The 18344-nt window shown below is 37.6% G+C and overlaps 1 protein-coding gene across 1 annotated transcript in view; it reads right to left on the bottom strand.

Annotated features, from left to right (window-relative positions):
- Window positions 1–2390: 2390 nt before the first annotated feature.
- The window catches only part of LOC122005687 (BTB/POZ domain-containing protein At5g60050-like), a 30157-nt gene continuing 14203 nt past the window's right edge, over window positions 2391–18344 (bottom strand). The window contains exon 2 of the mRNA XM_042560809.1: window positions 2391–4178. Within this exon, the coding sequence (XP_042416743.1) occupies window positions 3210–4178 (969 nt within the window). The 3' untranslated portion in view covers window positions 2391–3209. The remainder of the gene's footprint in view (window positions 4179–18344) is intronic.

The raw sequence follows: 18344 nt of genomic DNA, 5'->3' as shown, positions 1-18344 counted from the left end.
GTCGGATCAAAACAATCATCCCATATTAATCGATATAAGATACCCCGTGTCAATTAAGAATGGATTATACTAGCGTCTCAAGTCGAAATCAAGAGCAGCTCGCAGCATGCTTATTAATTATTCAAATAATTAACACGACTCTCTCTTGAATACCAAAATTTCCCATTTTTCTGTTGGTCTTCTCAATATTTTATTTTAGTTTTCTCTTGAGTAGTATTTTTGATCCAATATATACGAATAAAAAATTAGATATATGTTTGTCTAGTTTTTTATAAAATTCATTTCACCTTTGATTCTGTTTGAGAGCTAGAGATAACATGTTGGATAAGTAATTATAATATTGAATGGGCGTAGATCTCTAGATAGAATTGAGGACTCTTAGCTGGTGTACAAAATTCCTTGCACATACTCAAATGAGCCAACAGAACGTCAGCATCAAAAAATAGAAAAGGAATTCCTAGTGAAAATCCTCCGACACTCAAGTTAGTATATCACCCGATCGGAAAGTAGAATAGTAGGAATGAATAGCAAAATGCGCAAGTAGTATAATGTATGAAATATGTGTACCTCGTCATCGGAGAAGACCCCATTTATATATCACCTCTATAACTTACGTAATCATAAGATGACAGAGAATATCAGGTATCAAAAGTTGTTAAGCAACGGAGTATATGTACCCTAGAAGGAGTATAGCCCCAGTTTGAAAAATCTTCCGCTACACGTATGTACCCTTTTTGTTATTGACGTTATCAATAAAACAATTGAAGAAATATGTTGTCATAATAGGTCGACTGAGGTAAAGGAATATTCTCTGACAAACAGTCGTTATTCTCTAACAAAGTGTTAGGATCTCTGACAGACTGTTAGGATTATCTGACAATGTTGTTCCCTGGATATATCTCGATTAGGGGTTGGCCTGACCGGGTGCCCATTATGACAAAAGATAAATGGAATCTTGATTTTGATGATCTAAGTGAAATTTTGCCCTATCTTTAGTGTTGCTTGAATATATGTTGTGACTGGAGATTGAGTGAAATCCTGCCTTGTCTTTAGGGCCACTCGAATATACATTGTGACTGGAGATCTAAGTGAAATCCTGCCCTATCTTTAGAGTCGCCCAAATATATGTTGTGACTGGAGATCTGAGTGAACTTATAGAAATAAATCCCTTATGTCAAGGCGATTCTATGACCGTCCCGCCATAAATATTGAGTTGGTTACTTCTAGAGTATGGGGAATTAAGCTCCAAGAGGTTCGACCGACCTTTTGGTCGGGCGTTCCTACGACTGGAGACTGATTTCTTATCACTGAGATAATATCCTGAGCTATTTAAATTCGATAGAATTTCTAAAAATTACCCGGCCTACCTAGTGGGGCTAAGGGTATTGAGGCCTGTAATTGTTCATCCCTTTAACTTGGTTGACCATATGTAGGAGGGCAAAAAAATAAACCGAAAGGCCTGTATATTTGTATAACCGTATATGCGATTGTACTCTAAAAGAAATGTTGGATGATTAGGGCCCGACCAAGTATTCCTCTGGTTGTCCTTTGGACCGGCCGAGACATGAATGGTGAGCGATCAGATGCACGAAGTGTTATAGTGTCTTTGTCCTTTACACATGACCGACCATTAGATTGACTACCCCTGAATTGAGGTTCCTAAGTACTAAGCTAGAGGATAGGCCCCTTTCAAGAGTGACCCTTTAACTACCATCTTTTTTTGACTTGAACAGTTACCTTACCTTGACTCTATTTTCCACGTCAGCCAGAGTCCGCTTTTAACATCCCGTAACAACCATTTTTCTAAATTCCACTGAATTTTTTTCAAACCTATTATAATATATTTCTATTTAACAGAAATATGCATCATCCTTTTTATATAATTATATAATCATTTTAATATCACATATGTTATAAAATATAATTTAATTGCCACTATATATATATATATATATATATATAGATATATATATATATATATATATATAAAGGAAAAGAGTTGATGCATGTACTCTTGTGTTCCTAGGAGTCAATGTACACTCACATTAGTCGTTTGACTTCTTCCTATGATAGTGGTTTAATTAAAATCACTTTGATGACCTAAAATAATTAATGTTAATCAAAGTTGCATGTAATATAAAATGAGTATATGTGAGCTAATTTTAATTGTAAGCTTAACTTTGCATTTTAATATTGTTAAACCACATTAATATAAATACTATGTATAAGTTGATTGAATTTAACGAGTATTTTAGTGATTTCACAAAAATACATGATGCAACCACAAGTTAAAGTTGGGCACCTATTAGAAAATTTTCGACTCTAGATACTACAACTTTAAAGGCATCCATTGATAAATACGTACATTGTACTAAATAAAAAAAATCAAATTATAAATTGAAGGTCAAAAGGACCATGAAGATTTTTTATTAGTAGCAAGTAATTAGACTGATAGCAATATTTTTCACGCGTATCTTAAATAAAAATTGTCCCATCCAATATAATATGGGGCACCCACGACTAAAAAATAGAGTTGAAGAAAAAAAATTGAAGTTATATCTAGGATAACAATGTATCTATGTAGACCAATTAATTTGAAATTATTCCCATCACCTTACTTCCTTGCGTTGCATGTAGTCTTCTGCCCTTTTTACATATTGTTTTTGTGATCTAATGATTCTTATCCTTGTTACTTTATGTGCTTCGAGTATGCATGCCCCCAAACTGATGCTTAGGTAAACCCAGTAACTCATCCCAACTGGGTTATGCGTTTAGTTGAGGTCCTAGAACAATAATTGCCCTTCTAGTTAAACTTGATCTAGACCCCTAGTTGCATCAATATTAAGAATAAACAAATACATGTCTTGTCTAAATTGCACTGTTTAGATTAGTTCATGATGACAGTTGATCTTCTTCACATACTTCAGAGTCCTGCACCATTGCATGCATCTACAATTCAGAGTCTAGTTCAGAAGGCAAAGGGGGATTCCTGACTTATTCTTTGTTTGTGTTCATGGCTAATCCTAGGCGAAATCATTCTTTTCCATTCTATGATTTTCTATGAGTGTCCAAGTGTACAAGTGATCCTAAAAGCAGCCTAAAAGAATGACAGCAAACAGCAAGAGCAAAAATGGAAGACTTATTGCCTCTATGTGCATTGCCTAGAATAATAACCATCTACCTTTGATAGAGTAATTCATAGCAGACGTTCATGTATGATCATCAGAAACAACATTCTGTAACTGCGAGCTGGCTTGATCCCCTTGGTATTGTCTCACAAAAGCTCTCCTCCACCAAACCACAAAGGCTCTCTGCATGTTGGGGCAGTTGTCACCGTTATTCAAAAAGCAATCAAACCATCTTAATAAGATTGATTGTTGTTCCACCATGGGCAATGTCAGGATTGTGGCACATAGTCCATCCTCTACCATTTTTTTATCAAAATCCCTACAGGCTCTTTTCATCCAACCAAAATCATCATATAGGGCTTCCAGCCATGTCCTCAAAAGGGATATTTTTGCATCTTTAGATACTAAAATATGCCCTCTTCCTATAGCAACACACAACTGGGCAGTGATCCTGCTGATCTCAAATCTGTACATGCATGGTATCTTGGAATGGCAGGTCGAAAGTTCACTCTGGTCCGCCCAGAGAGCCACAAATTCATCTGCAATCCTCTTGTTGATTAGGATGTCCACAAGCCACTGCACATTGTCAGCTTCTCGAGCAACCTCACCCATCAAGGAAGCTCGATCAGCTACATTTTCAATGTTTGCAGCCTCAGAAAACAACTGCATAAGATGATCAAGGCATTTCTGGCATAGGTAGTAAAGGGAGTCCTTTGAGACATCAAGCTTGTTATATTGTATATTGCTTTGGTTTACATCCTCCTTAAGCAAACCAGAAATTAAGGTTTTTATATCTCGTCGAGCTTTCTTATCCTTGGATTGTAGAACACCATCAAGTATCCCTAAAAAAATGGGGTCAGCATTTGCAAAAGTAGATGGTTGGACTGAGACTCTCTGAAAGATTTCTCTGATTGGCTCACGTAACTGCTGAATGTGAAGCTTGCCAAGAATAGATATTACCTTGTCCTCCTCATACTCAGACCAAGGAATGGCTTCCAAATATTCAAGACATGCAGAAATTCCTTCATCAAATTTTATATCCACAGATACCTGCAATAAATTGTCATTTTTTCCTTCTGTTATGTAAGTTTTAGGTTTTTGTTGCAAAAGAAACTAGTTCTACCATTACATTCAAACATCAGTATCATATTTGATACAACTTGAGAGGGGAGAAAAACAGAAATAATGTTTTGTTTTAGATTTTATTATTCCAAGATAGAACCAGACCTCCCTATAACAGAGCTGTATTTTTTTATTTTTTTTTTGTGACAAACATCTTAAAATGCTTAGATTCTTCTGGAGGAGATTTTTTAAACGAAAGGCTGTAAATGATTCCAAAGACAGAAGAAAAAGAGTGCCCACACAGCCTAGTCTGGTATCTAACTTTTAAAAGGAGATGAAGGCATGTGAATATACATCTGCAAAACAATGTCTTATAAAGTAGATTTTTTTGTGGAGCCACATGGTGAAACTATGTTGGTTATGTGCAAAGAACATGGGTGAACTCATGTGAACCCCAATAAGTGGTACACTGCAATACGTACACATTGTGGACAGCTGCTCATCTGGCAATCGAGACTCATACCCACATGAGACCTTATGTAACAATCTATTGCATATGCAAAAGCATATTGAATTTGTAAAATACCGAAAAATGACGAATAATGAGGAGGGAATTTTCTGGAATTTTTAGAAATTTTTCTGAAATTTTTCGGAACTCGTATGGTCGAGTTTACGGGGATAAAAAAAAAACGGGGCCCAGTAAAGCCTGTTTAGTCTACCCATTTAAGTGAGGAAAAGTTATATTTTTCCTATTTCTTTTCTTTTTCTATTTCTATTCTTTATTTCCTTCTTTCCTTCGTTTCTCCGCCTTCTCCCCCACGTGCCCGAGGCTTTGCCGTGCCTTCTCCTCCTCCTTGCCCTAACCGCCTTTCCTTCTTCTCCTCTCACGCGCCGAGCGGTTTTCCCATCGCCTCTCTTCCATTTCCTTCCCGAGCTGAACCCCTCTCCTCCTCTGCCCTAGCCATATTGCTCCGCCGTTTCCGCCGAGTGACAGCGCCGCCACAGCCGACGGGTGAGGCCTAGTGCCGGCCACCCCGAGACTAGCCTCCATCCGTGTGCCCTAGTATGGGGTTCACAGCCGCCGACGCTACTGCCATTTTGAGCCGCCACCCGAAGCCAGGCCGCCAGCGATACCGGCCACACGCCGAGCCCTAGCTCCGGTAACCTCTATCTGTGCCCTATGTCTCTTCAATTGACCGTTGGCAATTGTTATCTGTGCCCTAATCCGATCCAGCGAGGTGATTGGTCTTGGCCGAGACCAACAGTGCGGGAAGCCGACTACGACTGAAAGATGGCTTGGTTCTGTACCCCTTGCGCGCCCGAGCTGTTAGCCTGAGATCCATTGCCCTTCAAGTTTGGAGAAGAGGATAACCATCGATGATACTCTCCTCGTCAGTTCTGAAGTGGAGGGTTCTTTCTTCCTTGCAATCGCATCTGGATCTCTTCACCAAGTAATGTTGGATCAGATTAAGGTAAGGTCTGTTTAGTACTTAAACAATAGAGGATTTGTTCTGTTGCTATATTAGATTGATTCTTGGAAAGAATTGAATCTTTGCTAGGGTTGATTTCAACATAACAATGTTTGGTTGAGAGATAGGCATCTGATCGTTGTTCGCACATTAGGGTAAGTGTGTTTCTTCTGATTTGTTTTGTTAGGAATGGAACCCTAAGCTTTGGATTTGGGATAGTTAATTGTGATTAACTATTTAATTAGGGTTTTTGAAGGAAAATAGATTTGGTTTAACTATTTGAGTTATAATTAAACTTAGCTAAATTGTACGATTTATTACAAGACATTGATACGAGACGAGTATCTCGATTACCGGATTGGACCTTTCTTTTGGAAGCGGGTACTTTTGACTTATTGTCTTTGATATGCATAGTAATGAAATTAACAAGTTGCATTAATTATGATCCTCATTTGTTTCGGTTAATCACTACCCGATTACCTGTTACCTGCTTGATTGATTGTTTGTTTTGCATTTCGTGTTGTTATGTACCTGATTACACATGCTCATAGGGGTAGTGATATAACCATGTTTCATCATGTTCAGGACCTAGGTTTGATACCTTATTTGATCAGGGTACTTTGATATGATTTATTCACTATGGTGCATATCATTATATGTGCATAGATTGGTTTAGTATATTACCATGCTTAGTGACATGCACCATTCGCATGATTGCATGCTGTGTGATAGATTACTCCATTATTGTCGAGCACATCGCCAGTTTCATCACTGTTCGGTGCTCCGTTGTTGACGCTCATGGGTAGCGTGGCGTCAGTTTGCTCTTCGGTGCTCCGTTAGTCCGCTCGTGGGTAGTGTGTGACGTGTACGTTAGGGACCCTCCCGTCGTCGTGTCGGAGATGAGCATTCGCTCCCCATTTATGATTTGGGGTAGGAGTATGTGTACTCCAACAAGCATCCCGTCCACTCGGTCACTCGTCAGGAGTAGTGACTTGTGACAGCTCTACCCACTCGGTCCCACTTTGTTGTGAGATTGGCGTCAGGGGTGACCATGACATTGGCATCATCTGCATGATGCATTTATTGTTTGTATTTGTGTTTGCTGCATTTATATGTTGCATATTGTTTGGATACCTATGTTTGACATGCATACAGGATTTCTATACCACTCGGACTGTTTGTCCTGATACCCAGGTCCTGGTTAGTACAGTTTCTCTCCTGTTTTACTTCGGTTTGCATTTACCTTTATTTTTATCAGGAGACTGTACGCATGATTAGTGCCAGGTGTTATTTTCTTACTTTGCATATCAATTGTACCTGCTGAGTGTTGGACTCACCCCGCCTCCATTATTGATATTTTCAGGTTGAGGCTGTCCGGAGCAGTTCCAGTCGCTAGTCCCCATCTGCACGTAGTGCTAGTCCTCTGCTGGTCTTGAGTTGCTATTTTATCTTAGTTTCACTATCAGACTTTGTTTTTTTAGTCTTGTATTGTTTTAATTATGGATATTGTATAGATTCATATCGTTTGATGGATTTTTGGTATGATTTGGATTTATTCTACTACATGCCTGCCTGGACGACAGAAGAGGTGAGTTCATCGGATTTGAGCTTTACGAGTGTAGTTGAGTAGGGTGGATTTTGAGTCATCGTATTATTGATATGTTTATTTCTATTAAACTGCGTGGAATGCCGGTGTGATTGTTTTATTTTTGTTATTATTCCAGCCGCATGTGGCTGAGGTATATAGTGATTGTAGAAAGTTTCAGATTGTCCGCCGTATAGGGGAGATGCTGTCGAAATTTTCTCGGACAAGGACTCCTCCGGGGCGTGACAGAATTGATCGCTCTGAGACCATTAGAATCATTGGTTGGGACAAAATCCACCTCCACAAAAGTAATGCACTTCAAGGTTGATGATTTTTTTCATTCAAGACAAGCCATGAGACTCATCAGCTAGCAACATTTTCAATTATCTTAAGGCTATTCTTAATCGTTTGTTGTAGAAGGTGGCTCTCTTAACAATCAAGGAGATGGGAGATCCTTTTGGATTAGAGGCTCAACAACTAGAATGCTGGCTTACATACTCAACACTCCAAAATCTGATGAAGGAAAAACTTTAGAACCCCAAGCCTCCCACGGTTGTCCAACAACTACATTTCGAGTTACTTCAAATGATTTTTAATCAATTGGAATTTAAATAAAAGAGTCATTAACATGATCTTATCCATAATCACACTCAACAAAGCTCCTGTCAGAAGCATTCTATTCACAAAAGGGGCATTTAAGTTCATTGACCAATCGACTCAAACTTCCAATCGAGTAATGAATCGACTTAATCTGATCAAGGATATCAACTTTACTCATGACTCTATAAGCCTCCATAAAACTACAAGACCAAGCTTGAGAACTTCACCAACTTACCCAAGACTCTAATTCTTTAGGGCTTCCTACCTGAAAATCGTACTCTCAAGTCTTCCACATGCACCAAGATGTCCAAAGACCTTTCTTCCTAAAGGCTGCATATCCAGGACATCATTCAATTACCCAAAATGTGTCTTTTAGGACTTCCAATGCCTAAAGACAGCACTACAGGACTTCATCTACTTGCCCAAGAGCCACAATTTTAGAACTTCACCATTTGCCTGAAGTCATTACTTCTAGAACTTAATAGTCCATCAAATGTATCATACCATTCTTCACCAATATCAACAAAACTCCATATATCACCAGCGAAGTCTCTGCAAACCAAAGTTCAAAATTTCGAGATGTGATTTTGATTTACAACAAGAATGATATGGTTTTAGTAACATATTATATGAGAACTTGCATTTATAATGGTCATAAAGATTGATCTTCGGTTTCAATATCTTTAGATATATTTTCATGATTTTAGATATTGATTATGTTATATTTATTTGAAAACTTCAAATCATTCATGGATTAATGTAATTTTTGTCTTTTGAGAATATGCAAAAGTGTTGGCTAAATTTTATAGTAAAATGACAAGGGAATGATAACTTTAATTTATTGATATAATGTATATATATAATAATTTTTGGAAGTTTTTAACTATAGAACAATTTAGATAAAAGCAAATAAATAACTTTCTCTCTTTTTTAAAAATGATATAGGAATAGCTCGAATTAAAATTTATACAAAATAATTAAGATAAGTTTAATAAAATACATAGCATGTGAAATTACTAATATCAAAAGAAGTATAATGTATTTTAAATGATATTTTTAATAAAATAAATTATAAAATAATAAATATTGCTTTTTAACTTTATTAAATAAATTATTGTGTCGAACCCTAATTGTTTATTGACATTCAAACTAAAGATGAGAAACACATAAAGGAGGAGAAGCTCAATACAATTTCATCAAATTTTAGTTTTCCTATCTCATGTTAACATTATTTCTCTTGATTTCTATGGACATCACAAAAGTTAGTACCCACAAAAAAATCTTTAGATATCAAATTTTATCTTTTTCCTAAAATTTTATTTTATTTTTTAAAAAATAATTAATCTAGTTAAATTAAACTAATATTTTAACAATTAAAAGTGTAAAAGATGGAAAAACTCCTTCCACCCTTAGCTACTTGGCGAGCGGCTATAAACTGACATGTGATTTACGTCCCTTCACATAATCTGGGAATGGACTGCGAGACACGCTTGAGTGAGCGTAATCATCTTTTGCTACAAAAGAGTGAATAAAAGTTGATTTAGGATTAGGTGTAATCTACCAAGTTGGCATGAAAATTAAAATCAAATAGATTTAAACTGGATTTAATTTAGATTTATTTTAATTGGTTTAAAATTGAATCAAATTTATATATAAAATAATTTGATTCAATCATAATAATATATTTTATAAGGTTAATAATTATATCATATTTAATTATATTTTCATATCTCTCTTAGTAATCTGTCTCCACCACGCCCACTCTATTCTCTAACATAATAAGTTTTTTTTTTCTCCCTTATGTTCTGTGTTTACTCTCATGGAGGAGTGGAGGAAAAGGAATCAACGGTGGAAAAAAAATCTCCATAGAAAATAAAAAGAAAAATAAGAAAATAGGGAAAAAAGAAAAGAAAAAGATGAAAATTGAGGTGGCGTGAGGCATTGCCAATTGCAATGGCCTAATGAATGGCTAGGCTGCCACGAGGCCATAGCCAAGCCTAGCCACCGCAAGATTACACACCTCGCGAAGGCTTCGTGGCTAGGCGAGGCCACTGCAACCTTGCAAAGGCTTCACGGCCAAGCGAGATCGTTACAACCTCATGAAGGTCTCTTGTTGTGTCCTTGCTTGGCCGTTAGGCCTCTCACGAAGAGCTCCACCCAATGTCAATGTCGAAGAGTTTCAAAATCAATTAATGAACGAAATGGTAAATTCCACCTATGCCGATTAATGCGACTCAACATCTTAATCTCTACTGTAAACTAAATGGATACGTTAGATTCACAAGAAAACCTAACTTAAACCCTTTATTACACATTAAAACCTCTCAGTCGAACCCAACCACTTTGGGGCTAATTGTACTGACAATGTTGTATGTTTAGAATTTAGGGACAAATTAATATCTTGTAAGTTTTGTAATGAGTATGGCTTCAAATTTATAATTGAGTTAGATAAGTTTTTACTCTTTAATAGAACATTTATAGGGAAGGGTTACATGTGTCATTGATTATTTATGCTTGATATCAATAAAGTGATATTATTTACTTAATACCTTAATTTTTGGTTGGTAGTTTAAAACATGTGAATTATAATAGAATGCATAACAAGATGAAGTATGACTTAACTCATAATGTAGTTGATACAAGAAATATATCCATTACTTGTAAAAACAACTAAAATAATTATAAAAATATTTTTAAGGCAAAAACAAGATTTAATTTATTAGACAACACATAGTGATGTGTTTAATATCAATAAAATAATATTTTTGTTTAATGCCTTAACTTTTGACAGGTAGATTATAACATATTAATTATAATAGAATGCATGACAAGAAGAAGCACACTCGGTAGGTAGATTAGAACCAGGTTTAAAATCTCGACTCGTGTCGAGGTTTCAGACCGAAACAATACAGTTTTGCTACCACATCATGCTGATATGGTTTTGATATTTTTTAAATATAAAATATATTAACTAAAAATAAAATTTTAATCTACATATTTAAAAAATAAAAAAAATAATAGTATTTTTTTAATATATATATATAATTAATAGAATAGTTTTTACAGTTTAATTAAGTTTATTTAAATTATCTCTATCATAATTAAGAGTTGATTGAAATTATTAATCTAAGTTTATTTAATTAAAAGTTGATTTTGCACTTCCTGTTCTGTGGCGCTAGTGCCCCTTGTGCGACATCTTCGCGACAACCATGGGGCCTCGGGACTTTGGGCGTGTCAGTGTCGATTAGGGTGTGGAATGAAATATTTTGCAAGAGTGATTCAACATGAGATTTTAAACGTTGATTAGAACATGTAAATTATAATAAAATCCATAACAAGATGAAACATAACATAACTTCTAATGTAGTTAAAACAAGAAATATTTTTAAGGCAAGAACTAGATTTAATTTTTTAAACAACACAATAATGTATATAACTTGCATGTCATACCTATAGCAGGAAATAAGAAATATTTCACCATTCATCAATGATTAACCTAAACATTAAAAGTGAAGTCATAAATAATTTAGAACATAAAAAGTAGAGAATCAATGTGGCAATACAATAAAATGAGAAATGGTACCATGTTATCCTATTTGAATATACCACACAAAAAATTGGAGTGAAACCTTATTAAATTTTGAATTAAGTTTGCACTGAAAAGAAGAAAACCTCATAGAAGGCTTAGAAGAAAAGAATGTCTGCCCTAAACTCTGTAAAAGTTTGGGGATACCAAGAGCAGCAATTAGACTACCAAAACCTAAAAGGATTACACTTAGTGAAAGAGATATAGAGTTTATATTCCTTAATGATGATGCTCGAGTAAACCCGACCAAGTAGTGGGCCTTATCGGACCTACAATACATAATCGACTCCCCCTTTTCCACCCACAGTGGCCAAATCATCTCTGGTCGAGCGGTCATCTTTGGACCGAATAGCCACATCGGAGACTCGCTGTATCAAAGCCAAGCTGAACTGGATCTTATGAGATGATCACTTGTAAACCCCTCTGAGGTGGGGTGAGTATACATTAGTGCCCCTTCTTTAGAAAGGGACATCGAACTGACAACCGGGCAAAGCCAGTGGTACAGACTCATAGTTGTCGTCACAGTGGAGAGGATCAGTCATGTGGTCAGTCAAGGGGCGTCACTTCTGTTGGACCCTTGACGGCCGGCTAGAGGGGGTGAATAGCCCTGCAAAGGAAAACGAACCTTGCTCGAACTTTATAACTTTATATTAAACTAACACTTGCATAAAATAAATACAAGACTGAAAAAGAAAGGTACGAAAGGGTTTCTTGGTTACAACTGAGAAGGTTATTAATCCAAGGAAGTTGAAAGCTCACTAAACTCTCCTTTAGGCGGAGAAGCCTCTTTACAGCAACTAAAGCACTCAATTACAGAACAAAACTAAAGAAGAATCAATCACAAATATTGTTTTGAACCATTGGGCGCCTGGAAGGATTCCAGGCACCTCTAGGGGGATAAAACTTTATCCCGTCGCAACGGATCGCATTTGATGTGATCCGGATAAAATTCATGGTCCGGGCGCCTGGACTCAGTCCAAGCACCCGGACCTAAGTTAACTTTATGTTAATTGTTTGGTTCGGGTTCTTACTCCGGCTCTGCTCGCTTGGGTCCGGGTCTTCCGCTCCAGCTCCTTTAGCTTGGATGATCTCGGTCATCCGGAATAGGGCTCACCCGAACCCAACTTCCGGCTTTCGAGCAATCTTCCGCTCCGGCTTCTTGCCCCTCGAAAACGCTGTCTTCTCGTCCGCCTGCGTACTCTTCCAAAACACCTCATACCTCGGGCGCACCAAGCCCGTCGGCTCTCTCCCATGCCGTCCTTCTTGCTAGCTATACCTTTCGCTCAACTTCCTGTGCTCGTAAGTTCCTGCACACTTAGACACAAGGGTTAAATACCAACATGACATAAATTTAATTGGTTGATCACATCAAAACTACCACGGGATATTTACAATCTCTCCCTTTTTGATGTGAGCAAACCCTAAGTTAAGTTAGAGTAAAACCATAAAAATAACAGTTATAAAATAATAGTTATAAAATTTTTGCAAGTACAAAAATAAAAAAAATTGTACTACTCTCCTCCTAGACTTAATCTTTACTACTCCCCCTTTTAATTACATTAAAAATGGGGTACATTAAAAATGTTACTTGGTAAGTCTAAAACAAAAGTCTAAGGGAAAATTCTAAAAAAAAAAAAAAAAAAGTTTAAGCTTCGGATTTATCAATGAAGTTTCTTTTAAAAAAAATATTTAACCTATATAAGGCAGATAAAACATTTCATATGAAGTTAAAATTATCATTAAGCAAAAAGTAAGGTCTTTTCCACATTAATAAGTGATAAAGTTATCTTTCTTGGAAAAATTAACTTCAAATTAATTTCTAATCAAATTTTTGATAAACAATTTAAAGCATTTTTATAACAACTAATTGTTTAACAGTTAGTCAATTAAATACTTATTTCAATAATTAACTTCCAGGCAGACACTAAGCCTTCTTGGATATTGGAGTAACAACCACTTTTTAGATAAAGTCTTTTAAAGAAATTAAATATTAAACTTTCTGTCTGAAAGCAAAAAAAAAAAAATCTAAATATGATTTTGGAACCCAAAATAAGTTTCTTTCTATAGGATTAATCAAAAATTTAATAGGAATGTATTTCTGTGATATTTTCCTAATTTTGCCCTTAAAATACCTGTTAAAACCTTCGATGATGTTTGTAATTTCTTTCTGGAGCATGCGAAAAATTTGAATGTGAGTTTTCCTTTTCTAACATTTCTATTTTATCTTTTAATTTTACATTTTCATTAATTTTTGAAATTCTTCTTTAAAGCATGCATATTCTTTCTTTGACTTTACATACTTTGTTCTCTTTTTATATAATGATTTACTTAGCATTTGCACAATTTTAAATAATTACTCTGGAAGAAGTTTACTTACCTGACTTACCATATATTCGTCGGTAGACGCTTCCCCTTCATTGTTACTTTTTTCTGTAGTGTCTCCCTCTTCATCGATGCTCATTTCCGAGGTACTTTCGTTATCTTCTGGTAGATATTCGGCTATGAGTGTTGTTCCGGCAGATTTCTCGGTCTCGGATTCTTCCGTCGACGATTCAGTGTCCATCGAGGAGTTGGATTCGATTTCTTTTGATTTTTCGTAGAGCTCCAAGAACTTTTCCCAAAATTCTTTTGCGCATTGGTTCTTGGGCAGGAAGAACACTCAATAAATGGAACTCGACCTTACCATTTTCTATGAATTTGTCGTATTACGTCTAAGTCTAAAGATGCTCCTCGAGTTCTTTTCCATCTTTTCTTTTGGAAACATCAAAACCAAATTTCATAAAAAGGATTGTATCAAAATCAGTTCAAAAAAATACATCCATTTTTCGTTTACAGAATGAGAACTCCCCCTCAAACTTCGGTGAGTTGATACTCGATTTCGTCAACCTCTCACAAGAACACAGGTAGACTACTAACAGGTAGACTACTAACAGGGGTTAACCACCTCTATTTCGTCAACCTCAACCAAGCTCCCAAGTCTTGGTTATATAGGCCACGAGTTGGAAAATCCCGCCTACCAGTCGACTGCCCTCTGTGGAAATTCGACCGTTATAGCCCAACGGCTCGATACCAGCCCTCTGTTCGCTCCCAGTCGACTGCACCAGTCGACTGATGAAACCACTAGTCGGCTACAGTAACGCTACAATACTACTATAGTAAACCTTAATCCTAGGATTTAACCCCGAGTACATTCGCTCAGCACTCGTCTTCGCCCGACCAACCTAGACCTAGACTTCCAACCTCCTCCATCAGCCTTGCGTCCCTCGGATGTCTCTCCATCCTTCATGTCTTGCCTTCTGGAGCTTCCATCGGCCTTGTCATTGTTGTCGGGTCTTCCTTTGCCAAGAGGTCGCGCCTCCGGGACTTCATCCATTGCCAAGTCACACTTGGACTTACACTGCCAAGACTCATCCTTGGACTTTCCTCCTTTGCCAAGATCACACTTAACTTTCCTTGTTGTACCTGTATCCTGCACACTCACAATACATATCAAATACAACAATAAACCTAACTTAAACTTTTACTCAAATATCAAAACTTAGGGTACTCAGATTGCTCCAACAATCTCCCCCTTTTTGATGTTTGACAACCCGTTTAAGTTAGGGAAACAATATAACAATACATATGCAAATCAACTCATGCATAAATAATGGAACCTAAATCCCTAGGCTCCCCCTTCACCTAAGCTCCCCCTTGAGCTAGGATTTCTTGCAAAGGTATGTAGGTTTCCCACTTAAACCTAAATTTCTCCCCCTTTGCCATACATCAAAAAGAGCTCTAACAATATCCCAATTATTGGATTCTTTGACCTTTAATGACCATAAACGTCATGTATTAATCCCCCATAAGATTACATACATGTTCACCACTTTTTTGATCATTTTCTAATGAAAAAAAAAATATTTTCAAACCGTATCAGTCGACTGCTATAAGTCTCAGTCGACTGTTATCGTCAAAATAAGCTTACAGAGACATTCTGTGCTCATGAATAGTGTTACCAGTCGACTGGTATAAACCCCAGTCGACTGTTATCGTCAAAATGAGCTTACAGAGGTTTTCTGTGCTCAAAATTACTGTTACCAGTCGACCGATACTCTATGTTGGTAAAAATCAACTTTTTTGACCCACTTTCAGAAATGCGTCAAAAATTCCACAAACCTCCAAAAAATCCCAAATTTTGTGGAGAGGTCTATTTTATCCATGTCTACTTGGGAAAAATATATATAAAAATATATTTATCGCAGATCCCAAGATTGATACAAAATTCAAAACTAGCTAAATGATTCAATTGAACCTTGACATAAAGTCCTAGTTTTGGCTTCCTCTTGATTTATCTGCCCATACTAAACCATAATGCATCCCTAGCATTGGTTTATATGACATCTATACATCAAAAACTAATTTTCATGTAATATGATCCCAATGTCATATTTTCATGCATGATACCATCCTAATTGTGTCAACCCACTAGTTTAGAGACTCAAGTCCGTCTCCTAACCACTTGGCACATTTGATAACCCATCTATCATGGCTCCCAAAGGCTCTTCCTAACCTTAGGACTCTTAGCCTTAATCACCTCCTTAGATGACTCATCTACCATGGCTATACCCACATGGTGTACCTTAGTAGACTTCCTCTTCTTAACTTTGGGCACCTCATCCTTTCCATAATCATATGCAACCCTTGCATATTTCTTATCATAGACCTTGGATGATTTTCCCTTAGCCTTTGTCATTCCTCCCTTGCCATTTTCATGTGTCACCCTAGCACTTGACCTCCTCTTGACATTTTTGAGGTTTTGACCACCCAAACACATGTCAAGTCCTCTAGGTCCAATAATGAACCTATTTAGGACTTTCTCCATTTCTTCAAGCCTTACCTTCAAGGCTTGATTTTCTAATTCTAGGGTTCTAACCCTAAAGTCAACATGTACACTTTGGATATCCCTAGACCTACCCACCTTCCTAGGCATATGCCTCCCTTTCTTGGGATTAATACTTAGGTTTTCACCCGCTTTCCTTCCCTTAGGCAAAGTGGTTTGGGTCTTATTAGGTCTACCCTTAATGTATGATTTCTTAGGGTTATCTACCGTGTTAACCCTATTCCTATCATTATACATAAATCCATGATTATGCTTAGGTAAATAATCTATATTATTTCTAACAAGCATATAAGAATTGGAGCTTGGATTAAACTTCAAAATAGGGATTCCCTTTTACCTTTGAAGCCCCCTTGACTTGTGCTTCTCTTCTTTTCCCATTTCTTTAAGTGCGCCAATTTCTTGAGCTCTCCTCTCCTTGGGCACTTTGTGTGGTAGTGACCCCACTCACCACATGTAAAGCACCTAATATGCTTCTTATCCTTCTTCCTACAACTCACATTAGTTTCTAAATTAACTTTAGTGAGTTTAGGGTTTACTTCCTTTATCTTCTTGAGCGAAGGACATCTACTTTTGTAGTGTCCCATTTTACTACACTCAAAACATTTGATGTGGTCCTTTGTGCTCTTCTTGGTAGTTGAGGTGGAGGGTTGAGCTTCCAAGATCTCCTCTTCCTTGGATTGCTCTTCTTCCTCTTTACTTGAAGATGTGGACGGTTCCACTTCTTCCTCTCTTGAAGATGTGGATGATACCTCCTCATCTTCCTTCTCCTCCTCGGATGTTGAACCCGTGTCAACATCCGATTGGTCCTTCTCTTTTTGGACCAATGAGCCCTTCTCCTTGGGCTCCTCTTCTTGGATTTGTGTAGGACTCTCATGAAGCGCAATTACTTTTTTCCAAAGGTCGCTTGCATTCTCGTATTCACCTACATTCAATATCGCATTAGGAGGTAATAAATTAATTAAAATTCTAGTTACCTCCTTGTCCGTCTCCAATTGCTCCCTTTGCTCCTCGGTCCAATATCGAGGTCGGAAATGCTTTCCCTTCTTGTCCGTTGGAGCTTCAAACGGTTCCTCCAATGCAATCCATTGGTTCCAATTCATTTGGAATCACATCTCCATGCGCTTCCTCCAATAGTCGAAGTCCTCGCGCTCGTATGGAGGTGGGATTCGGATGCCCCATCCGAGAGGTTCCTACGACTCTATCTTCTTCCTCTAGCCGCTCTCTTGGCGATTAGTCCAACAAGAGCTAACCTAGCTCTGATACCACTTGTTAGGACCTTGACGTCCGCCAGAGGGAGGGTGAATAGCGTCTCACCCAAATCAATCGCCTCTTCCTATAATTGTTAGTTACGCAGCGGAAATACAAACAAACAAGTAGAAAACTAATCTAAATACAAGACAAGAAATGCAAACCAAGCTACACGATCATTTAACGTGATTTGGAGATTAGGACTCCTACTCCACGGTTGTCCGTAAGGTGAATGATCCCGATCCGTCGGTGGATGACTCCCCGGCAAACTCCGGCTAGCTCACGTAGCTCCTTGTAGGTAGAGAAACCTCACCACAACTCTCACAAGAACACTTGAGACGCTAGGGCACAAGTAGACTACTAATAGGGGTTAACCACCTCTATTTCGTCAACCTCAACCACGCTCCCAAGTCTTGGTTATATAGACCACAGGTTGAAAAATCCCGCCTACCAGTCGAATGTCAAAACCATTAGTCGACTGCCCTCTGTGGAAATTCGACCGTTACAGCCCAACAGCTCGATACCAGCCCTCTGTTGCACCAGTCAGTCAACTGCACCAGTTGACTAATGAAACCACCAGTCAACTGCTACAGTACTGCTATAGTAACGCTACAGTAACACTACAATACTACTATAGTAACGCTACAGTACTGCTGCAGTAAGCCCTAATCCTAGGATTTAACCCCGAGTACATTCACTCAGCTCTCGTCCTCGCCCGACCAACCTAGACCTAGCCTTCTAGCCTCCTCCATCAGCCTTGCGTCCCTCGGATGTCTCCCCATCC

This window comes from Zingiber officinale, chromosome 7B (assembly GCF_018446385.1).
Source record: "Zingiber officinale cultivar Zhangliang chromosome 7B, Zo_v1.1, whole genome shotgun sequence".
NCBI lineage: Eukaryota > Viridiplantae > Streptophyta > Magnoliopsida > Zingiberales > Zingiberaceae > Zingiber > Zingiber officinale.
Note: the sequence above shows the minus strand (reverse complement) of the source record. Positions and strands in the feature narration are given on the sequence as shown.